This window comes from Meriones unguiculatus, chromosome 5, assembly GCF_030254825.1.
Source record: "Meriones unguiculatus strain TT.TT164.6M chromosome 5, Bangor_MerUng_6.1, whole genome shotgun sequence".
Classification (NCBI taxonomy): Eukaryota; Metazoa; Chordata; class Mammalia; order Rodentia; family Muridae; genus Meriones; species Meriones unguiculatus.
This window is the reverse complement of record NC_083353.1, coordinates 83,779,212-83,804,848: the sequence shown is the minus strand read 5'-3', so window position 1 is coordinate 83,804,848 and position 25,637 is coordinate 83,779,212. Positions and strand designations below refer to the sequence as shown.

Here is a 25,637-nt window from a genome sequence, read left to right as displayed (position 1 = left end):
CATATGTCCCTCTATTCCCACCCCTCTTTTCCTTTATAAACTCCTTGTGCTCTGCCCAAAGTTTGGCCGTGAGTCTCAGCATCTGGCTTCGATACTCTGTTGGGTGGATCCTTTCAGTGGACCTGCTATAGTAGGCTCTGGTCTGGGCTTCCCTCCATGGTCACTCTTGGGGCCACTGAGGAATTCTGTCAGAATCTGAATTGGTCTTTGGAAGCCTCCTTGGGCTTTCTAGCTTACTTCAGCTAAGGCAGCAGCAGGCTGCATCAGCTCTAGCACCTGCTTCTTGGTCCCCTTAAGCCCTTCGCAAACTCCCTAGTACTCTCTCTCTGTTCACCATACTATGGTCACACTGACTGATGCTTATGCCTTTATTTTTCTCCCCAGAGGCACAAGCCTATCCTCTCACCACCTTTAAATCAACAGAAATGTCATCTTCCTAGTGACTTTCTAAGCACCCCATTGAATGCTTCCCCCTCAACTTTTCTTGCCTGCTTTATCTTTCTCTCAAGCACTGCTTGCTGTTTAAAATACTGTACATTCCCCTTATTTTATTATTTATTTATCTATTTATTTATTTTGGCTTTTTGAGACAGGATTTCTCTGTGTAGCACTGGCTGTTCTCTGTAGAGCAGGTTGGACTCAAACTCAACTGCCTCTGCTTGCTGAGTGCTAGTATTAAAGGTATGTGCCACCACCACCAGGCTCCTCTTACTTTATTACTATACTTTTCTATCCTACTACAGGTTTCAAGAAATCAGCTACCTGCAGTGTTTTGATTGGTGGAATCCAATAGGAGCACTTGGCAGAACAAAGATGCAATAGAGATTGGTCAATACTCCAGCATTTTTCAGCCGCCTGCTATGTGCTGACACGATACAGGGCAATGGTGCTGACTCTAAATAAGCACCATTAGATGTAAAGTACTGATATGATTTTATTTTCTCCTCTCATTACTGCCATTTTATATATTTAGTGTTTTACAGGATCTATGGCCCTTGGAATTGGTATTTTTTTGGTTAATTTTGTAAAAACCCCACAGAATAGACAGGACAGAAACTGTTACTATCATTTCAGGTCAAAATACAGAAACCTCCCTCCCATGAGGGGAATGGGCTGCCCAAGCTCTCAGTAAAGCCTTTGAAGTAGCAAGGTCAGAACCAAGTCATACCAAAATAAGAGCAATGTCTATGATACATAACTCTTTATTTATTTATTTAGTTTTAAATATATTCATTTTATTTTATGTGTGAGTGTTTTACCTGCATGTATGTGTGTGCACAGTGAGCAGAAGAGGCCATCAGATCCCCTGAAGTTACAGATAGTGTGAACTACCATGTGAGTGCTGGGAATCAAAACTGGGTGGCTCTAGGTAATCTGACACCCATCTTCTGGCCTCCACAAGCACTTACACCCATGTGCACATACATAAGTAATAAAACAAAAAAAAATTGTTATTAAAGAAAAGGAGAACATAATAATAGAGAGAAGATATTCCACCCAGAACCACAGTGATTAAATCTTTATGCATTTAATAGTGACTGCTAAATACATGAAGCAAAGAAGCCAGAAGTGAGGAGAAACCACAAGGGATTCTACGGACATTAAAATTATAAGCAGCTCACCCAGTAAAAGCACCAGCCACAAGCTTGACAACCTGAGTTTGATTCCTGGAACCAACCCATCCAGATGGTGGAAATAGAGCCTACCTCAGCAAGAACATACCTGTCTTCTGACCTCTCCTTATATGCCATGGTACAAGTGAGTATACACACACACCAAATAAAGTTTTAAAAAAATTTTAAAAGGTCCCGGGGGAAACAACTCCATGTCCTCCATGTCTATAAATCCAATGATTTGGATGACCAAATCCGTTAGAGACATGAATTGCTAAACATTCATTCAAGAAAAAGCAAGTGGCCTACCCACCTCTATATTTATAAAAGCAATTCTGTTTTTAAAAGCTTCCTACAAAAGAGACTCTAAGCAGGATGGGTTCATGGTAAATCCTAACAAATGCTTAAAGGAAAAGATGTAGATTCAACACAAAAAAGCACAAATACTTCCCAATTCACTTAATTAAGCCAGTATTACTCTGATAACCCAGACAATAACAGTACCAGAAAAACTATCCATGAATAATTGTCATAAGTATATATGCAAAAGTCTTCAACAAAATCTTAGTGTGTTGTACCTAGCAATACAGGGGGAAAACACTATAAGTTTATGCAGAAATGCAAGGCTGCTTTAATATCTGAAAGTCATGTAATCTATTAACAAACATAGTACATAAAGAGACCCACATAAATATGACTCACTGTTTTTTTTTTTTTTTTTTAAGGATGCAAAGACAGCCAGGCAGTAGTGGCATACACCTTTAATTCCAGAACTTAAGAAACAGAGACAGGCACATATGAGTTTGAGGCCAGCCTGGTCTACAGAGTGAGTTCCAGGACAGCCAAAGCTACACAGAGAAACTCTGTCTTGGGGGAAAAAAAGGTGCAAAGACAAGTTAACAAAGAAAAGAATCTCTCTTTTTTAAAAATAAAATCTTGTGGAAACAACTATACAGCCATGTGTAAAACAAACAAATTTCAAATTATTCACTGTTCCTTATACAAAATTATTTCAAAGTAGATGCAGTGTGAAACATCACCTAGGGTTTGGGGAAATGGTTCAGTGGGTTCAAAGTGTGTTTGCTGTGCAAGTATGAAGACCTGAGTTCAAATCCCCATGACCCAAATAAAAAGTTAGGCCTGGTCACAAGCTCTTATGACCACAGGCTATGAGGGAATGGAGACAGGATTGCTGGAGCTTCCTGGATGACAGATGAACTTTAAGTTTAGTGAGAAGCCCTGTTCCAAAGAAATAACACAAGGATTGATAAAGCATTCAATGATAGGAGAGTCGATATCCCCCCCACAAGTGTGCATATCACACACACACACACACACACACATACACGCACACACACATACGCCATACTCTATACATTTTTTTTTTTTTTTTTTTTTTTTTTTTTTAGAGAAAGCAGAAAGAATGTGGAGCAACTGGAGCTATCCTGCTCTGCTGCTGGCAGCAGAGCTTGCTAGAACTGCTGCGGAAGACTAGCAGTCTGCATAGGAAGCTGAGCATGTACAGACACACTCTAGTTCAGCAGTTTTACAAACCTTAGCATTTGCCAATCACATAAAAGACAAATGCCAACAGCAGCACAATTTGGCAGCACAAAAACCATGAGGAACCAAACACCTATAATACTAGAGTGCATGGTTTCTGGCATGATCACATAATTGTTCCATAGTGATAAGAAAGAACAAATGAGTGCTGTGCATAAAGACATGGGCAAGTCTCAAGCCATCACACTGAGTAAAAAAGCCACACTAAGAACACAAAACATATGGTAACCACTTAATTAAAGTTCAAACAAAAGCTAATCTATGGTGTTAACAATGTTTGGTCACAGACTGGAATTGGCATAGAGGGATTTCTAGGGATCTGGTAAGAGTCTGTTTCTGATTTGGTGGCTACAGAATCTGTGTTTATAATTTTTTCATTCTTTTCAGTAAAAATCCACATTTTAAAATATCTATTTTAGATTATACTTATCTATTTTTTGGGCATGCATGTGCCATGACACACATGCACATGAAGGTCGAAGGACAACTCATGGGACTCAGTTCTCTTCTTCTATCAAGTAAGCTCCTAGGGATTGAACTCAGGTCATCATAGTTTAAGCTTTTAAAAATAAAAACAGAGGCCCTCCGTGGCGTGTTTCTAGCTTGTTTCCTGTTTTCTTCTTCTTCTGATACCCTTCCTCTTTGCCTTTTGGGATGGGGATTGAGCCCCGCAGACTATCAAAGCAGACGCTGAAACTTATGGCCAACTGTTGGGCAATGTGCATGGAATCTTATGTAAGAGGTGGGAAATAGTAAGATCTGGAGAGGACAGGATCTCCACAAGGAGAGCAACAGAACCAGAAATTTGAACACAGGGGTCTTCCCAGAGACTCATGCTCCAACCAAGTACCATGCATGGAGATAACCTAGAACCCCTGCACAGAGGTAGCCCATGGCAGTTTAGTGTCCAAGTGGGTTACATAGTAATGGGAAGAGGGACTTCCTCTGACATAATCTGATTGGCCTGCTCTTTGATCACCTCGCCCTGAGGGGGGAACAGCCTTACCAGGCCACAGAAGATGACAATGCAGCCACTCCTGATGAGATCTGATAGAATAAGATCAGAAGGAAGGAGAGGAGGACCTCCCCTATCAGTGGACTTGGGGAGGGGCATGTGTTAAGAAGGGGGTGGGAAGGTGGGATCGGGAGGGGAGGAGAGAGGGGCTTATGGGGGGTACAAAGTGAATAAAGTGTAATTAATTAAAAATAAATAAATAAATAGAAAACATTAAAAAATAAAATATGGAAAAAATAAAAACAGATAAATCTATTGAGCTCACTTCTACATATGGAATGGCATCTCTAGCATACCAAGGCTGCTTGATCGATCTCCTACTTGCTCCTGTATTCTCAACTCTCATAATAGCTTTGTCCTTTTTCTTAAGATTAAAAATATTACATTGATCATGTTTGTATTTGTGCTACATCACATGTGTGAAGGTCAGAGTACCACTTTCAGGAGTCAGTTCTCTCCTCTACCATATGGGCTCCAGGGAACCAGCTTGTGATGTTAGGTCCAGCAACAAGTATCTTTACTTGTAGAGCCATCTTGCGAGCCCCTTTGTAACACCAAGCCACACTGATCTTACTAGTGCTCATACACCACCAAGCTTATTCTTGTCCCCAGGGACTTTATGATGTTACTTTCTCACATCTGCTTGTTTCTCATCCTTCACCCCTCCCTTTAAATATCACTTTAGAACAGCTTTCCTGACCTCTTACTGAATGGAGCCTTGATAGCATTCTCCCCAGCCAGTCTGTTCCAGGAATGGGTTAGTCTTTTCTGTAGTGGACTAAAACGTAAGTAAGTATCCCAGCCTACAGAGGCCTGATGGGATCTGTCACAAGGACTCAACATTACCATGCTTCGGGGAAACAGCTATGGATGTTGGGAAATGATGGATGTGATTGTTCTCATCAAAGAATACTATTGAGTTCCCTCTCATTTTAAATGTCATAAAATAGCCTTCTTTTTGTTTTCCCCAAAGCACTTAAAAAAAATTAGGTATATGGGCTAGATTTGGTCCCAGGACCAGACCTATTATAGTCCCTTATTATGACACATTGTTCTGAAACCTTTTCTTCTTAGCCCCATCACCATCTGAAATGACATCATTTTGGGAGCAGTGATGTGGCTTATCAGGTAAAGGTGATTGTGCCCAAGCCTGACAACTCAAGTTTAACCCCTGAAACCTGCTCAGTGTGAGCAGAGAACTGATCCCCTGAGGAGCCCTCCAATCTCCCCATGCTTCCCGTGGCACGTGTGTACCCACATGCATGCCCACGCATACACAATAAATGTAAAAAAGATAGCATTTAAAAACATGTGTATCTTCCATTCTTCTCTACTCTTAGAGTCGAGGCTGCAAAGAAAGGGGCTTGAGCGGTTCCCACTGCATCTGTACTGACCATCACACCCCCTAGCTCTACAAAAGAAATAAAGGATTAAGCCAACCTTGGTGAGACTTTGGCCTGGATTTTGTTGCTCTTCTTTCGAACAGGAATCAAGGGTGTGAGTACAGTATCGTCCTTCAATGTGTCTTCAGCAGCAGAGTCTTGATGGATTGAGTGGGATCGCATAAGGGTTTCCCCTTGGTATGAATTTTGCCTATGGTTCCGCTCAGAATGAGACCCAGATTTCAACTTGACCCGACTAGCTTCTAAATCTTCCTTCATAGGATATTCTATGGTGAACAGGCCTGTCAACAGGAATGTTGTTGTCACTTTCCCAAACTACCAGGTCACCTGCTTCTTGGCTCCTACCAACTGGACCATTGGAGTTTACTTTAGCTCACACCCACTGTCCCCTCACTGGGGACAGTGATTGGGCTCCAGTCCAATCTGCATTTCTGCATCTAGCACACTGCCCTAAGTCAGCACATTTCGTTTCTACTTGTTCTGCAAGACCCAACTTCAATCTTACTTTCCCCAGATGGCCTGGTGTTTCACTCTATGTTCAATCAAAAATGAAGTCAGCCACACCCTGTGTGTCTCTTTCCCTGAGAATACTGTCCCTTAGGTCTCTACACTGGGTCCAACTTCATCCTCTTCTTTGATGTGTTATTTTGCTTGTTTTTAACCTTTTCTTTTCTACTTAGTCTAGTAGAAATGTCTGAAGCCAGAGGCCTACTGTTCCTCCATTTACCTAGCAATGATTTGTTGATTAAAGATACTGGGCATAAAGAATTCCTAAGACAGGCCCTTTGGCCCTGAGAACTTGTAGCAGAGGACAGAGGGATGGGAAAACAAGGAGATAAATATTCACAAGACTGGGTAACAAGATTCATAACAAGAACACTATTAATAACCATCAAATCATCCAGAAAAGCATCTCAGAAAAGGGTGGTGAGCCCTATTTTGTGAGGGAAGTCAAGGAAAGCTCCCAAAGGAAGGGCACAATTGAATTAATTGTCTCCCACAAAGGAGAGATTCCTTGGAGGAGATGTGAGGAGAACACGGCTGCAGGCCCAGCAAGGAGGTAAGAGAGTAGGATTTGATAACACCTTGTTTCAAAGGGTCACCAGCAGAGCAGAGAGCACAAACATGGAAGGATCCTGAAGCCTCTCACTCTGGCCTGAGGGTGCTCTGTGTCTGGCAGGAACAGTCTTGTGAAGTGACTAGAATTTTCTCTTCTTCTGAGATTATCCACGGAGGAAAGAAAGCAATTCAGTTATAAAGGATGACAGAATGGTACAAGGGACAAAGCAGAAAGGACCCAGAGGAATACACAAAGTTATGAGAGATAGGAAAATAACAGAATTGGATGGAGATGCTAAAGACTTAGTGGGAGAGCTCAGAAATTGAAGTTATCTCTGCTCACCAATCCCACTTGTGTGTCGTTAGACAATTTCTTTAGAAAATACTGGGTATCCCTACCTCTTGGGAGGCTGAAGCTCAAGAGCTGAAAAAGACTTAACTTTGGGGCAGGCAACCCAAGATTTGTGAGGCCTTTAAGTAGGCCTATGCACCACTCTGTCCTTACCTGCTGCCAGCAATACAGAGTTCATAAACTGAGTCACAGCCTTCTGAAACCGCTTCTTGATCTCAGCCAGGGCTCTGTTTATCTTTGCCACCTTTTCATCCATATAGCTGATTCTGCGAACTGGCTGGAGGGAGGCAAAGGAGTTGGGGGGGCAGTGGTCACCTGCTCTCAGGGAGAGCTCTGCCTGCTCAGCAGGAGTGACTGTGCTCTGAAGGCTTAAGTGGCTGTTCCTTCTGCCAACAACACATCTCTGTTCCTTTTGGCTCAGTCCTTCCTGCAAACAGGGCCAGACCTGATTCATACTCTCCCACTGTACAGTCTGACCCTTTGCCTTGAATCCCACTGTGCTATATGGGGGCAAGACAAGTTAGCACTTAACTAACTGGGTTGCATTTGTTCTGCTCCCCTAAACTGCAAGCTTCTGGGAGGTGAGGACTATGTCTTGGTATCCTATGATTTGATGCAGAAGATGCTCAGTAAATACTATTGCTTTATGAATGGCTGGATGGACAAAGGCTCCTCTGGAATGTTTATAGCCAGTCTTCCCCTGTAGTGCATACGCATCTTTTAGAATCCTTCCACCTGGCCAGCTACCAGAGTACTGAGCCACCAGTAGGCTGTGGACAACTCCTGGCTGAAGAGTCGGCCAAGGTTACAGAGAGAGATCATCTACAACACAAAGGCCCAGGCCTCTCACCTGGAATTGGGATTACTCTGAAGGGCCATTTGGTTTCATGACTCCCTGTTGTATCCCCAAGTCCTTTGCTTCAGCTTCCCTAAAGTTCAACCTTTTGCTGCCCAATCCTCAGTGCAGTCATTTCCAGTAAGCTTCTGTATGCCAGTCAAATTTTCTGAAGAAGCTGCTCTGAATAGCAGCTTCCATGTTATTGCAAAACCATGCTCAGAACCCAGAGTTCACTGCAGTCAGTCTTGCGCCCCCCCCCCCCCCCCCCCCCGCCAAGGAAGCCTTCCCTTGTTTCCTCAGCCAGTGGCACTTGCTCTCTATTAAACATTCCCATCGTGTCTGCTTGGGGTCTTGTTCATTTTTCACTTCCTTTATCCCTAACCTGGGCTGGCTCCTTAAGAACAGGGTCTATGCTTTTTCTATTGCCCACTTACTAGAGTAAAAGTATAAAAAAGTTCCTTCTGTGGACTTCGAGTCTCAGGCTGAATGAGTGGGAAGAAGACAAAGCTGGCCTTTTCCTCTGTAGGCAAGAACCCCATAAAGGATGCCGCCAGTTACTGGCCAAGCTTCTGCCATCCTTTGGAGTGGCCCTAGCCACTGCTTCTGGACTAATTTTATTTACTTACTTGTAATTTATATCCACCCTGACTCAAAAAAAGATCTGAGCACTCTAGGCTAATAAAGCATTTAAGTCAAAGCACTGTCTCACTTCCAAAGTGCTGCCTAGATAGAAATATTTAGTGAGGAGCCGGGCCTCAGGGCTGTAAAAGCTGGGACTGCCATTCTGCCTGTCTCTATGATAGGTGGTTCTCTTTGGGATGGGTGTCTGGAGAAACCATTTAATAAGCTTCTCAACGACAGAGACACTACCCTCTCTCAGTCCCAGCCATTCTAGGTGGCCATGCATTTTTACAGTGCCAAACAAGCACAGATAGTGTGGTTGGAAGGACTTTGAAAATCACAGGATCAAATTAAAGTTGGATTGGCATTTACAGATAGAAAAATTTAGGCTCAACCAAGGAAGTGCCTGGGGCCCTATGGTCTCTTCCTAACCTGGGCTCTTTGTCAGATCCAACACAATGAAAGTTTCCTTAGTGCTTGTAACTTTGTTAGTTCCAGGGATCTAAGCTAACCAGTTATCTGAGCCTGGGGAGTTCAGGCAAAAATAACTTGAAATGCTGATCACAGTGGCTCAGAAAAAGTTTGGAAATCCCGTTGCTCACAGGAAATGACTACATTTATTCATTCGTCTCTGTTCATTTCATCTAGTTATAAAGACGCATTCTAGACTACAGTGTGCATTTTAAAGTGAAAGCAGTTACAGACAGAGTGCTTTTGTGGGAAGCCAGCCTTCTTTGTCGCTAGTGTCTGTCATCTATAATGCAGCATGTTTTCTGGGCCATTTTAATACATTGGCCTGTTTATCCCTGTGTTGAATGTCCCCAAGACAGTCATGTTCTTTGAGTTATTGTGTTATTTTAAAATAACTTGTCACCCTTCTATTACACTGACAGACTGTGCCTTTGTAAGCCCCTTGATAGAGACCTACCCTCAACATTTAGCATGATATAGAAGAAATACAATGTGAGCTAGTTTAATGCTTACCAGCTACATTCAAAACACATTCAAAATTAACTAAAGGTATAGTTAATTCTAATAATACATTTGCTTTATCAAGCATAAAAAATGATCATTTAATATGCAATGAAATTGGCAATTACTGAGCAATTTTACATTCTCTTCCCATTAAATCTTTGAAACACAGGATGTATTTTTACTGAGATCTCAAATCAATTTGCACTCCTTGTACTTCAAAGATTCAACAGCCCTATGTGACCTATATCTGCCATATTGGACAGCATAGCTTTGGGCTTCTAATTCTGGCTTTCTACAGTTGAAATCACATTTGAATTAATTTTCTCAGGCTTAGTGTACATGTGAGCATACAGACTTGAGAGTCATTTCATTCAGCTCCTCAAGATGGTCTTTAAGTTGTTTACGTCATGATTCTCAGGAAACACTCAGAGGTCATCAGACATAGCATGCTTAATTTAACAATGACCATTAGAGCAAGAACCTGGAACCAGATGGACATGAGAGAGGCATCGACATGCACGCTTATTCATCACAGCTCGTTCATCTAGCCTACCTGCTGGCCATCTTTGCTTCCTTCCTCCTTTCTTTTTTTTCTGGGGGTGGAACTAGCCTCCCATGTGCTAGCTAAATATTCTACTCTGTACTGTACCTTAGCCCACTGGAGTTGCATTTCTTGAAGCTGTGGACAGGCCCCTGAGTCTCCTCAGTATTCCTATAAGAGCCTTGGTGAACATTTTCTCTCCTCAAGTCTTAGTCATATGACACTCACCAGGCTGGCCTCAGAACTGGTATGCATTCTTTTGTCCCTTCCATTAGATTTAAAATTCCAGAGACTAGAAAGAGGCTTTGTTTCTACATCTCCAGCTACCAACAATGGCACACTGTAGGTGTTAATGTTTGCTGAATTATTTAATAAAGTAATGAAAGAGAAATGCTGCTGGAATGAGAATGCAATGGGTAAATCAGGCACAATGCTTTCCTGGGGTGAGATCATGGGTCTTCTTCATATTCTGTGGATCTATAATGAATGCCTCTCTGTGTAACAAGGGTAGTCAGCCATCTTTGAGGGCCTGATTGCTTATGGCATACCATGGTAATGTCCCATAGCTTAAGTACCTTTTGGTCAGGTCCTTAGAATTTATAATCCCAGCCAGGATATTATATAGAAAGGGATATTATTTATAATTCCTGAAGGTGGACAGTTGTAAACAGGGACTGGCACTGGGCAAACTGCTTCAGGTCCTAGGAACCAAACCCAGCAAAGCATTCATCAGGGAATTACAGTGACCTGGGGTCAGGAATGGGGTCAGATGCCCCACCTTTTTTGCCCTTTGCCCTACTAATCTATTTTGCCTTACCCGTTTGTCATGCACCACAGTATGGGGACAGCTTTTGGGCGACACACTGAGAGTTACTGTCTCATTCAGGGAGGTGAAGGTGACTGTGATGGAGTCTTGTCCCAAGACTGTTAGCTTCATTTGTTCATTCACCTGCAAGTAAGCAAACCAGAACTCATGGATCCCTCTTTCTTCCAAGCCCAAGGCACAAACCCTTCTTTACTTGGAGCTGAAATTTGTAAGCTTTCTGGGTCTTGTGCTAGAACCTAACTTTCATGGAGAAGACAGAATACCAGTTCTTTTGGAGATTAGCCAAGAAAGTCAGCAATGTCTTCTTTCCCTATTCCTTCTCTTCCAACTCACTCTTGGAAAGAGCTATGAAGCCACACAGGTGTGTCTGGCAGGTGAGTCAGCTTGAATCCTGTAGACTGCACTGGGATAACAGCATGGCTCCTGGGTCAGACAGCTGTGACTACTCGGGCACCAACTGACTTGGGTCTTGTTCTGTTAGTATGTGGGTACTGGTGTCCATGGTGGCAGCACCTTCAGATCCTCTAGAGTTGGAACTATAGGTCACTGTGAGCCACCCAGTGTGAGTGCTAGAAATCAAACCTACGTTCTTTGCAAGAGCAGTACAGTCTTAAGCACTGAGTCAGCTCTTTAGCTATGGTCTCTCCTTCTTGTCAGCCTTCCACATTGAGGCTAACCTGAGCATCCCTGCTCTCAGCTTAAAAACTAAGCAGCTTGGTCCTACTTCTAGTAGAGCTGAATCAGCCCCTAACAGGTTGACCTTGCCACTAAAAGCTGAAAAAAAGAAAACAAAACAAAACCCCAAAACACAACTATTCAGAGGCTCAGAGGGGTAAACAAATCCAGGCAGATTTCAAAGAGCCAAAACTTAGGAAAAGATAAAAGGAACTACTATCTCAAAGCCCTAGCTTGGAGGCCATAGTCATGGCTAAAACTACTACCTTCTGGTAAGATCCAAATAATAGAACCTGGAAAAGAGTCACAGTAAAGCATGCAAAAAGTTCTGAAAGGGACTGAGTCTAACGAGAGCCTAGAATTCTATGTACAAACTTGTCTATATCTCTGGCCAGTCCCTGAACCCTGCATGAGAAGACAGTCTCAAGACAGCTCACAGGAAGAGAAATTAAAAACAGTGATCTGAGCTTCTGTCTACTGCTAATAGGAAAAAGTTTATGATTTCAGCCTGATCAAGTTTTCTTTGCCTTTTAGAACAAAAATATCCAATAGCATTTTCAGAAAGACATCAGGATTCTGAGATTCCACTGCATTTAACAGTAGCAGTTTGTAACCCAAAGTTAGACAGTAGAAGAGAGACATTAGTAAATCATGAGCCATTCTCAAGGCAACAGATGGTTGATGAAGTTGACCACGCTTGGCACAACCAGGACACAGAGATCTTTACACATTAGACTCTGAGACAATGATGTAAGGAAAATAAACTTGTCATGAATTGTTAAAAGGGAAGTTCTCAGTAAAGGGATAGAAAATATATAAAACTAAAGAGAATTCTAGAATACTGAAATTTAAACTTTTCACAAGATTAGCATAGAAACAGAAATATGACAAGGAAGTTAGAGAACTTGGAGACAGATGAAGAGAAATTACACAATTCTGAAGAGCAAAGAAACAAAATTAGAGCCACACAAAAATGTAAGAGCTTGAAAGACACATGGGACAGTCAGGAGTTAAAAGCATTGGCTACTCTTCCAGAGGACTAAGTTCAGTTCCCAGAAACCATATGAGGTATCTCAAAACTGCCTGTTGGGGGACTCAATGTCCTCTTCTGGCCTTCATGAGTATCTGCACACATGAAGTATATGTGTGTGTGTGTACACACAGACAAATGATAAATCTTTTTTAAAAAGTATAAAATACTTATATAATCAGATATAGAGCAAGGGAAACACACCTCCATTTCTGGTAGGAATGTAAACTTGTACAACCACTTTGAAAAATTCATCTGGACATTTCTCAGAAAATTGGGCATAGTTTTACCTCAAGACTCAGATATAACACTCCTTGGCATGTACCCAAAAGCTGTTCTACCATACCACAAGGACATTTGCTCAACTATGTGCATATCAGCTTTATTCATAACAGCCAGAAAGTGGGAACAACCTAGATGTCCCTCAGCTGAAGAATGGATTAAAAAAAGTGGTATATTTATACAATGTACTATTCAGCTATTAATAAGGACATCATGAAATTTGCAGGCAAATAGATGGAACTAGAAAATATCATCCTGAATGAGGTAACCCGGATACAGGAAGACACACATGGTATGTAGTCACTTATAAGTGGATATTAGCCATAAAGTACAGGATAACCAAGCTACAATCCACAGACCCAAAAATAAGTAACAAAGAGGGCCCAAGGGAGGATGTTTGAATCTCACTCAGATGAGGAAACAAAATAGATATAGAAATAGATAGAAGGAAGGATCTGGGTAGGCAAGGGTTAGGGAGGGAGAGGAACAGAAGTGGGGATCAGGAGTGGGAATGGGAGAAGGCTGAGAGGTAGAACTGAAATCAGTGGAGATTGAATCTCTGGGGTGGGGGAAGCTCCCAGGAGTCTATGGGGGGTGACACTAGCTAGACTTATACCAATGGGGAATACTGAGCCTGAAGAAGCCACCTCCTATAGCCAGGTGGGACTTTCAGTGGAGTTAAGGTGACACCAACCCACTCACAAAACCTTAGACCCAAAATTTGCACTACATGTAATGCAGGGATAAAGATGGAGCAGAGACTGAGGGAACGGCCAACCAATACTTGCCCAACTTGAGACATACCCAAGGGATAGAGCAACCTGACATAATTAATGATACTCTGCTATGCTTACAGACAGGAGCCTAGCATAACTGTCTTCTGAGGCTTCATCAAGCAGCTGATGGAAGCAGATACAGAGAGCCACAGACAAACAATAGGCAGAGCTCAGAGAATCTTGTGGCAGTCTTAAGGAAGGATTGAGAGAACTGAAAGGATCAAGGCCACCACAAGAAGATAAACTAACCTGGGCCTGTGGGTGCTCACAAAGACTGAACCATCAACCAAAGAGCATACATGAGCTAGACCTAGGTCCCCAACACATATGTAATAGATGTGCAACTTTGTCATCCATGTGAATTCCCTAACAATTAGAGCAGGGGCTGTTTTTGACCCTGTTGCCTGTCTGTATATCCTCTTCCCCTATCTGGGCTGCCTTGTCTGGCCTCAGTGGGAGAGGATGCACTTAGTCCTGCTGTGACTTGATGTACCAGAGTGTGTTGGTTCCCTTGGGGGGGAGGGCTCCTCTTCTCTGAGGATAAGTGGGTGGGAGAATGGAGGAGCAAGTGTGAGGGTGGGAATTGAGAGGAGATGAGGGAGGGGGCTGAGCTCAGGCTGTAAAGTGAATTAAAATGTAAAAAAACATAAATATATTTGGAGCCTCCAAAAAAAAGGAGAAAAGTCTGGAACATTTTGTATTTTGTTTTGTTTATCCTTCTAGAAGTGATTCCAAATTAGATTAAGTGAATTTACATAAATTTTAAAAGGCTCAAAATTGAATAGAATGGGTTAAACATGAATATAACCATACTTAAACAAATCATCAAGTTAGTTTGCTTTCTATTGCTCTGATAAAGACCTCCTTGACCAAAAGCAAATTGGAGAGGAAAGGGTTTGATTTACATATCTCAATCACAGTCCATTTCTGAGAGAAGCCAACACAGGAACTCAAGCACAGCAGGAATATGGAGGCAGGAACTCAAATAGAGGCCATGAAGGGATACTACTTCCTGGATTGCTCCTCATCACTTGTTCAGCTTTTGTTTCCTTCCTTTCTTCTAAAATAATATTTTAATTCTATGTATACGGGTGTTTTCCCTGCATGTATGTCCGTACACCATGTGTATGTAATGCTTTTGGAAGCCAGAAGAGGAAGAAGGATCCTCTGGAACTGGAGTTACAAATGGGTGTTAACTGCCATGTGGATGTTGAGAATCAAACTCAAATCTTCTGGGAGAATAGCCCATGTTCTTAATCACTGAGCCATCTCTCCAGCCTTTCAGCTTGCTTTCTAATACAACCCACGACCACCTTGACCTGGGGGGCACCAATTACAGTGTGCTGGGTCCTACCACATCAATTATTAATAAGGAAAACGCACCTACAGACTTTCCTACAGGCCAGTCTAATTAGAGTCAATTGCTCAATTAAGATTCCCTCTCTTCCTAGCTATGTCTAGGCTTGTGTCAAAGTGACAAAAACTAACCAGCACCCCAAGGAAACCAAGAGAAACCTTTAAAAAAACTAGCAACCAGAGAGAGCAAATAGATTTGGGTAACTATATATTCAGATTCTCATCCTAAACTCTAGAGAAAAGGCACAACATTTAAAAATGTTGAAAAGAAAAAAGAAAGCCAACACAGAATCTCTTATCTCATATATCCCTTAACAATGACATTTTCACTTGAAAACAACAGCATACTTGTTGCCAGAAGATCTGTTTATAGAAACACCAAAGAAGTTCTTCAAATTGAAGAGAAATAATACCAGAGGGTAGCTTGGATTTGGAGGGTAGAATGAAGTGAGTTAGAAATAGTCAGTATTTGTGTTAAGACTGGTTAAAGACAGCATGCAAACTACCCAGAGCCTGATACCTGATACCCACCTCATGTCATCTACTCATTTTGTTCCTTTTCTTTCACAGGAAGCACATATGGACTCTTAAAAGATGTCACATCAGACACCCCAAACACAAAGCCTTTAGGAGTAATATTCATTCTTTCATTTTATCTAGAATCCTCCTCCCTCTCCTGCCTCTGAATGATATACACTGTCACTCCACATTGTAAGTCATGGACCACCTTCTATTCCTGGCTGCTTCTGACTGCAGAGACCTTTGCTGTGCAGCTCCAGGATAAACTGGAATAAGGCACAGTGCTAAATGTCTGGGCATGATGGTGTACACTTACAATGCTAGCACTCAAAAGACTGAGAAGAAAGATCATGAGTTCAGTGCCAGCCTGTCTATATTATTGTCACAGATAGGCATTACTGTGCAATTTCCTGTGAACTAAAACACCATCCTGGAGGGAAGAAGGAGGCTCCTAATAACTTAGGAAATAAACAAGCTTACAAGTCCAGGGAATCTAAAACTTAAAAAGATTCATAGGGCTCCTGCCTAGGACATACAAGAGACAAATAGCTTATGGGGAGGAGACTCTGGGACCAGCTGAGATATCTGGAGAGACTCTAGTACCTGCACAGCTGCCAACAAGCTGTGGAGAGAACCTCAGGGATACATCTTTTATCACCATGCCACAGATGGCTGTGTGATAATGCAGCCAGATGCTTTTGAGTCATTCCAGCTTTCTAAGTAACTCTCGCTCAGACATTGATAAGTAACTCCAATAAACTCAAATAACTCCAATAAATCTGAAAAACTTGTTTGTCAAGCCAGACTGTGGTAGAACTGTTTGTTGTTGTTTGTGGTAGTGGTTTGGAGGTGGGGGGGGGGGGGTTGGTCACATGTTCATGTCCTATCTCTGGTGAGTAGACATTTGTTCCCATCTTCTCAGGAAAGTCACACAATAAGCACTATTTAAAAAAAAAGCTATACAGTCAGCAAAATGACTCAGTGGGTAAAGGTGCATGCTGCCAAGATGGACAACTTGAGTTCAAAAGCCTGGGGACTCACATGGTACCAAAGAGAGCCAACTTCTGTAAGTTGTCCCCTGATATCTGCTTGTGTACCATGGTATGCCCTCATGAACACATGTACACACACACACACACTCACAGGCGCACATATGAAAAGAAATATATGCTGTACATTTATTAAGTATGTTCATTACTTAGTCAAATTACTGTCTTGCATTCTGATAGCTGAATAACAATTCTGGCCTAAGAGTTATAGAGATACAGAGACAAATGAACTAATGCCTTACATCTAGCATAAGCATGCTAAATTCTGTTTTTATGCTCCTGCTGACACAGGTAGCTGTCTGGTTAGACAAGTCCTGCTTACTGAAGATAGACTGTCCTAATTGCTACCCATAATGTTTGCTTCTGTAAGCAAACTTAATCACAGTGAAATTTTCCCTCCATGGTCAAGAAATACAAAGACCACCTGAAAATGGCCATGTAGGCAGGAAATTTCGGAACTGACTTGCTAAAATGCTCAATCCCTATCCAGAAAGGCAAAGAGAATGAACATCAGAAGGAGGAGAAAAGAGGGAACAAGTCAGGAGCCTTACACAGAGGACCTCTGAAAGGCTCTCCCCTGTAAACTATCAATGCAGGTGCTGAGATTTATGGGCAACCTTTGGGCAGAGTGCAGAAAATCTTATGAAAGAAGTGGGAAACATCAAGATCTGGAGAGGACAGGAACTCCACAAGGAGAGCAACAGAACCAAAAAAATCTGAGCACAGGGGTCTTTCCTGAGACTGATACTCCAACCAAGGACTATGCATGGAGATAACCTAAGACCCCTACACAGATGTAGCTCATGGCAGTTCAGTATCCAAGTGGGTTCCATTGTAATAGGAACAGGGACTGTCTCTGACATGAACTGATTGGCCTGCTCTTTAATTACCTCCCCCTGAGGGATAAGCAGCATTATCAGGCCACAGAAGAAGACAATGCAGCCACTCCTGATGAGTCCTAATCGAGTAGGATCAGAAGGAAGGAAAAGAAGACCTCCCCTGTTAGTGGACTTGGGGAGGGGCATGAATGCAGAAGGTGGAGAAAGAGAGGGAATGGGAGGGAGGAGGGAGGGAACCGCAGGGGGGATACAAAGTGAATAAAGTGTAATTAATAAAGAATTAAAAAAAGAAAAAATGTCAAAATAGTTCTATATATATTAAGTGATATTTACCAATTTCACAAAGCACAAAAAAAGCACTCTTCATACATGTTTTGTACTTGCATGCTATAATCAAACTTTGTCTTGCTTTATTATTTTCTTTTATGTACACAATAAAATTTGTGAATATTAAATATAAAAAACTGTAAGAAACTACAAGTGAGCAGCTAGATTTGCAGAGCATGAGTTCAGTCCAGGACAACTAGTATAAAATGAACCTGAGTTTTCCAACTCTTCAAATATTGCTTGCTTCTTCACTAATCAGTTTTCTATAACACAAACTAAATATAATAAAATTTCTAAGAAAATAAAAATTATTAAAAATAAAGCTGTCAACTACTAAAAATGTTGCTTCATAATATGAAGAATATTTTACAATAAAATAAAATAAAAATAAAAAAGAACTGCCATGTGGGAGGCTCCAGCCAATAGCGATCATCAAGACAAATGCTGGGACTTGCAGCAAGCATGGAGCAGAGCTCTGGGGGTCCTGTGGAAGTGTTGAGGGAAAGATGGAGGGACCTGGAGGGGACAGAAACCTCACAAGAAGACCAGCATAGACAACTAACCCAGGCCCATGGGGGCTTACAGAAATTGAGACATCAACTAAGGCGCATGCATGGTCTGGACTGAGGCTCCTTACACATATGTGCCGATGGGTGGCTTGGTCTTCACAGGGGGTGCCTGGCAAGTGGGGAGGCACTGTTTCCAACAGGGACTCTATTGCCTGTTTTTGGATCACTTCCCTGAAGAAGGGCTGCCTTGCCTGACTCCAGGGAATGAGGATATGCTCAGTCCTAATGTGACTTGATGTGCTGGGGAGGGTTGATATGGAGGGATAGGGGTCTCCCCTTTTCTGGGGGAAAAGGGAAAGGGAAAAAGGGAGACTGGAGGAGATAAGGGAGAGGGCACCCTTGGGATGTAAAGTAAATAAACTGAAAAAATTTAAAGATATCAAAAAAGATAAATAAAACGTAAAGTAGGAAGGAGGCTGCCATAAAGGATCAGTACAGTAGCCCACAGTTGCTACAAGCTGGTGAAAAGCAAGTGAGCCTTCTCTGGACCACTCCTGGCTGACTCATGACAGTGCTGACTTACAGGTGCTTGCCTTTCAACGCTAAGCGGCCTGTGGAAGCCACCCCCATCCATGCTGCCCACATACCTTGTATTCCAGAGAGAGCAATGTCTCAGTCTTGTTAGACCAGCTCCACTTGTGGACTATGTAGCCCTTTTGGTCATTTGTGATCCCACCTTCCTCATCAAAAACCAAGACATATGGACAACTGGGAGATACATAAAAGATACACAAAAGAAACTATTTATAGGCTCTGAGAGAACTCCTCATCACTACAGGCTACAGACAGTCAGGGCTGGGAGAGTCTGCCCCAGTCTGAAGGAAAGTTTACTTGGCATAGACAATCTGAGGAAGGGAAGGGAGAAGTCTGAAGACTCCTGTGAGCAGCTTTAACCCTTCCACCCACAGTAGTCTAAGACTCCTTATACCAAATGATGCTATCAGGGACATCTGTGGAGAAGGGACAGGCTGAGGCAGATAATATAGGTTCAAGTAAAACCCAAAATATGATTTTTTTTCCTGTATCCCAGGAGCCTGGCACAAAGATATCAAAGCACCAAAATGTGAGCTAAAACATCTAAACACGAAAGGAAGTTACTTTTTCCAAAAACAACTTACGAAAAGCCAGACAAAAATTAACTCTTAGCTGTCAAGAGTATGTGCTGCTCTTTGGAGACCCCATGTGAGCTGTCATCTTTAGTAGCTTGTAAGTACCTAGATTAATGAAGCATGTCTGTGGGTTTATCTGTGTTTTCAGAGATGAACAGATCCTGGGGCTCTATCCTAATCAGTAGATTAACCCTTTGATGGGTTCAGAATACACTGGCATTATTAGGAGATGGCAAAAGGCAGGAGGTGAGGCCTTGGTGGAGAAAGTTAGTCACTGAGTTGTATCTTGGGGAGGGCTGTATTTTGCTCTGATACCTTCCTGTAAGTTCCTTTCTCACTTTCCTAGGTCACTTTGCTATGACAAACTATCACCTCTGAAATTGTGAACCATAATAAGTCTCTCCTTCTTGAAGTTGTTTATATCAGCTGTTTTGTCACAGCAATGGGTAAAGTAACCAAACACCACAGAAGTGTTGTTCATACCTCTTGTTCACCCACTCCTAGTGTAAGACACTTTTTCCTCTAAATAATTCCTCCAGGACTGAGAATGGGAACGTGGCTCAGGTGTGGAGTGCTTGCTTAGCATTTATGGTCCTCAGCATTGACAAACAGTAACAAAAACCCTGTGTACCTGACAAAAACAGAGAGCTAAGTGTTCTAGGGTACCAGTGGGATGTTTGGAGTGGGTTACTTCTCACTGTGGAAAATGCAACATAAACCCAGCAGCTGGGTCTCCAAGTACAACATGTTCCTATAGGCACTGCTTCACCCTGACTCAAGGCCTCCCTAGAATCCTCCTTTGACTTTTAGTCACCATCTTACTTCATGAGGCTGGACTTCCCTTGACATACTCACCTGTTCTTTATGTTGTAGTAAACACAGCCCAGGCCTTCAGCGTTAAACAGAGCCAGAAACGTGTTAGGACTGTCATTAAAGAGGCAGGTGATTGGTTTCCCTCTGCAGCAGGTGGGAATCTGAAGCATGGCAATGTTTCCGGAGGGATAGCTGGCAGACACAGTCAAGTTGAACTAACAGAGAATGCTCCAGGTGCTGGCCCTCAGGGTCCTCACAGAGACATGTGAAAGGACTCTTCTGTTCTGTATTGCTCCCTTTCTGCAAAGACTCTCTCTCTGTGCTTTGCATGTGTCACAATTAAATAATTATGGAACCTGGCCATGCTCCTTCCTGTATCTACTTCCTATTCCTCAAACTACTGCATGAGGTGGGCCTATCTCCATCTTGCATGTCAGGAGGGTTTTCCACATGTCTAAGGTACTGGAAACACAGCCTTTTAGTGATAAAGCATGAAGGTCTCAGGAAAACCAGGGTGAGGAAGTCACCATAGTGAGAAATCCAAAGAGTAGAAACTGCCTTGTCCTGTCTCACACCACAATGAGTGACGGCCAGGGAATGAGCTCTAGAACCAGCAGTATTTCTAGCACTGTCAAGCTGTCTCTGCTTTTGGCCAGTCTGGTAGAAAAATAATCTCCCTCTGCTCCTTTCCTAGCTCAGAGGCCCAGGTAGTACTGGTCCTCAGAAGGGCACAGTGTCAGCAGCTACTACTTTGTAGAGCTGAAGAAGTGTCACTCCACAGAGGAGGACTTTAGTGACTGGTACTGCAGTCTGTACTCCTAAATTTTTTCCACCAGCCAAATAAAAACAGAAATGCAAGGAGGGAGGGTGATCAGCAGGTAGAAATGATACAGCATGACCTATCAGAAATTCTAGAGCTGGGTAGGTAATTCAATGATTGAAACAAAGATTTCACCAAACAAATACAGCAGCAAGTTAAAACAATAAAAGAGAAAAATCGTACTAGAAAACAAATGAGCTGAAATCATCCAGACTGTATAGCATGAAGGAAAAGAAGAAATTGGGTATGACAGAGCATTCCTGGAATCCCAGAACTTAAGAGAGTGAGGCAGGAAGATGACTTTGAGTTCTAGGCTAGTCTGAGCTACATAGCTTCAGGTCAGCCTGAACTACAATGTGAAATACTATCTAAAGATGACAGCACAACAAATCCAAGAAAGATTAGAACCTTAGGGACACAGAAAAGATCATCAGGCACACCAACATATCAGGAGTCCCAGAAATCCAGCAAAGAGCAGACAGAGAGGATGTCCGAGGAAGTAAAACACATTGAATGAAGCTGGGCATGTTTGTGCACATCTTTAATCTTAGCATTTGGGAGGTAAAGGCAGGAAAATCTCTGTGAGTTCCAGGATAGGCAGGGCTACACAGAGAGATTTGTTTCAGAAAAGAACAGAACAAACTGGAAGGACTCACAGAACTTTTTTATTTTAAAAACTTACCACAAATCTTTAATAATTAAAGCAATGTGGTCTGGCATAAAGATAGACATCAAAATTAGAAAACTGGATTAAAAATAGATCCTTCCATCTATAGTCAATTTACTTTTGCCAAGACTCTGGGATCATTCAAAGAGAAAAAAGGATTTCTTAAACAAATGGCACTGGGACAATGAAATACTCAAGTGCAGAGGGATGAAACTGAGCTTTTAGTTCATATAAGAGACAAATATTGGTTCAGAATACCTCAATTCCCCTATAAAACTGTTAAAAGAAAACACAGGGTAAATCTTCATGACCTTGGATCTGACAGTGATGTCACAGATGTGAAACCAACACAATGGGGAACTTTTTCATCAAAATGAACAACTTTTGGGTTTAGAGGCAGGGCTCAGTGGTAGTGTGTGTTTGGCACATTTGAAGCCTTGGGTTTGAGTGTTGGCAGCTGCCTCACCAAAAGAAAATCAAGGGATGAGCAGAAGACTAGAAGACACACTTCTCCAAAGAGCACCTGACAAAAGAAGCAAATGCAAAGCTGTTCAGCATCACTGTCACCAGAAAAGCATAAGTTTAAAGTAGGAGATTCCAATTGATTTATGGGAAGAATGATGAAATGAACACAGAGCTAGTTCTGAGAGATACAACAGGAGGTTCAAATCACCTGTGGCTTGGAACTGACCACCACAAAGACCTATCCTTTTTATCTGATTCTCTGTGTAAAAACAGAGTTGCCAGCATTCTATAGAAGCCAGGACATGAAGAAAAGCTTTCCAAACATGTTTTACTCAGGAGGGATCCACCAGCTAAGGTGTACCTTAGCCTTTGAACACAGTGACACAGAACTTCTTTAAGATGGCGAGGTCCAATTCACTCATCATCTAACCAAGAAGCAAGGCACACAGATTGAGTAATGTGTGTAGGGTTGCAGTGGTGGCTAATATAGACTATCAACTTAGTGGCATTTAGAATTATGTAGGAGATAAGCCTCTGGTGGTGTCTGTGATGGTATTTCCTCCCAGAGGGGTTTAATTGAGATGGGAAGATCCATCTTGAATGTGAGCAGCACTATTCCATGGGTCAGGGTCCCAGACTAAATAAAAAGAAGCAAGCAGAGCACAGGCATTCATCTGTTTTCTGGCTGTGACTCATGTAACCAACCATTCTATACATCTGCTACCATGCCTGACATGACTGTACCTGCAAACTGAGAGCCAAAATAAACCCTTCTTTTCCAAAATACCGGGTGTAGTATTCTGTCATACCAACAGGACAAGTAATGAATACAGAAAAGAACTGAACCTGGCCTCCATGACTCCCAAGAAGAAAATGGACTAATTGTCAGGATGCCAATACTGTTGGAGTAAAGTTCCTGTAGTAATGGATCAGAGGTCAGCGCTGATTCTACCTAGGACACCTTGTAATTCTGGGACAGGTAAGAAAAATGATCCTATGTAACCCTTCTCCAGTCCCCTTGATAGAAGGGTAACCTGTAAATGTGTTAAACCAGGTTAATGCAGTGAAGAGTCAGAAATGAGGCAAGGGAGCCCCACAACCTTCTCAAGCAGCAGCTGTCTTAGAAGGAGTTTGCTTCTTCTCTATTGGAAGCAGGAGCGGCAGGGCTGGGAGGGTGTGAAGAATGGATTCATTTATGGCAGAGACACGACAAGGCTTCTTTGATGTGGCATTTAAATCCTGAATCCCTGGTAAAGTCAAGAGGAGGTGGAGCAAAGTGAGGATGGCTGTTGCTGGGCAAGCCTGATTGGTGGCATGGCCTCAGGAAAGCAGCTGAGGTAGTTCAGAAACCTGCCCTTTACTACAATAATAGAAGATCTGATTGCCCAGAGCTCGTTCAAGTCTCTCTTCCATGCTGTCTACCATGCAGAATGATCTTTAAAGGCATAACAATGGTATTTGAGAAAGGACCAAAACAGAGGCACAAAAGCCATTTATCACCGGAGGCTTTGCCACCAAGTTCCTTTTGTGACATTGAATAGGTACTAGTGCCTCTTTGGACCTCACAACAAAGGTTTGTTTCTACCACAGAGGTGCACAGCTAAATGACTGTGTCTCCCATCCTTGAAATCAGTGTGAGTCAAGATTCAGAATCTGGAAAAAGCGATTTTCCCCCAATGGACTCAGCCCACATTGCCTTAAGGCTGGGTATCAGGTTCTGATCCAGCTCTAGAAGATGTTGAAGAGTGAATGAGTGATAAGATGCCTGAAAGGGACAGTGTCTAAGGGGACATTCCACCTCAAAGTTTTCCAAAGGGAGCTCTTTCTCACTTTTGTCAGCCAAAGTCAAAGTCCTTTCCTGGTTTTAGAAGACAACAATCAAACAAAAGTTCTCCTCTGAGGTTTCATGAATGATCTATCCAGTTCATTCTATTGATCCACTTGGTACATCTCTGTGAGTAGAAGAAGCAGCCAACCCACCCCACCCCAAGGCATGTACAGACCTCAGGCACACCTTCTGAAGGGATCTGCATTTCAACATCTGAGCTTTCCTGAACTAGAATTCAAGCTCAGGCACAAAGGCAGTTTTCCATGGGCCATGAGTTCCCTGAAGCTGCAGTTCAGAATTTTACATGTGTGCTGATATGCACATGTGTGCATTTTTCTGGGAAGAGGGTCTTCCCAGATTCATGGGAAATTTGCCCTCTTCTGCCACATTTGCACCTAACATTAGGATTCAGTCACCCAAGGCAGACCTCAGCTACAGGTCAAGAAGATGTACAGCGAGAGGGATGAGGGCTTAAACTCCAAGCACCTGAACCTTAGAGGTAAAGGGCAAGAACTACAGGCTACAACTAGTGAATAAAGATCAGGAAAATAACCCTCTCCTCAAAGCATTTAGGGGCACCTCAATTTTCCTCCCAGCAGGAAATGAACCACCCTGTTGGTAGCTTTCTCTCTCCTGGAAGGGCCTTGAAGGAAGGGATCTGCCTGCACAGTCAAGCATCTTACAGGTACCAGGGACTTGATATCTTCCTGTTGAACAATACTGAACATGTACTTAAACTTAGAACTCCTTCCTTAGTCCCTTCAGAGCCCGACCTAGACCAACATTTACTCTCAGAGCATCCTTATCAGGCTTCTCTAGTTGACCAAGAGTCCCCAATGAACAGTTAGCTGTTTTAAGCCCTGAGGTTCACTGGGGATGAGTTGGGAAGAAAGAGCATCACCCATCAAAAGGATATTAAATGAAGGAAGAGCCATCATAGAAAGCGTAATGCAGCTTGATGGGCTTCTTGTGCGCCCTCCACTCCTGAGAATGGCGGTGTGTGTGAGCATGGTGGCTGGAAGGAGTGAAAGTAGTAACCTGAGTCGGAGTGGAATGGTGAGAATCCGCCTTTTGGTTCAACACTAAATGAGAGGCTACCTTTGTTCTGTAGTTGCGTAAAATCATGGGGTAGGTGCCAGTATTCCCTCTCCAAAAGATCCTTTCGGTTTCTCTGTGGGGAGGAGATGAATGCATCTTCTAGGAGCTCAGTTCTCACTCTCCAGAGAGGTTCTCCATATCCCCTTCCCAGCAGCCAAGTCTCCCACTCCGGTCCTCTTGTCCTAAAGCACATATCCCCATCCTGTTCTTCCTCATATGTTAAGTGGGAAGGTATCAGTACCCTAGAACAGCTGGAGACAAAATATCCCTTCACCTCCCCCCCCCTCTAAGTTCCAGGTGGGTTCCTTCTAAAATGTCACAGTACAGAGGTGAACAGGGTGGCTGCTGTGAGCTAGCCCAGTGATCCCAGGAAGCATAGATATTAAAAAAGGTTTAATCTTTAGGCTGTAGAAGGATTAAGGAAGGGCCCTTGATGAAATGGATTTCTGCCAGGCATCACAGTATCCCCAAATAATATACTATGAATCACCCATGTGAATGAAATATTTAGTTTTGAGAGGTTTTGTTTTTCTTAGACACTTGGCAAATTATGCCAAAATCCAAGCACTTGGGGTACAAAGCCTATGAACTGCTGGGAGCCACACGAAG

At 42.6% G+C, this 25,637-nt stretch overlaps 1 protein-coding gene across 1 annotated transcript in view; it reads right to left on the bottom strand.

Moving 5' to 3' along the window:
* C5H3orf20 (chromosome 5 C3orf20 homolog) overlaps positions 1-25,637 on the bottom strand; it is a 54,613-nt gene that overhangs the window by 11,558 nt on the left and 17,418 nt on the right. The window contains exons 5-10 of the mRNA XM_060383756.1: positions 24,847-25,101; positions 20,193-20,342; positions 18,816-18,936; positions 10,798-10,929; positions 7,159-7,282; positions 5,632-5,875 (exon numbers count right to left, since the gene is read on the bottom strand). Of these exons, the coding sequence (XP_060239739.1) occupies positions 5,632-5,875; positions 7,159-7,282; positions 10,798-10,929; positions 18,816-18,936; positions 20,193-20,342; positions 24,847-25,101 (1,026 nt within the window). The remainder of the gene's footprint in view (positions 1-5,631; positions 5,876-7,158; positions 7,283-10,797; positions 10,930-18,815; positions 18,937-20,192; positions 20,343-24,846; positions 25,102-25,637) is intronic.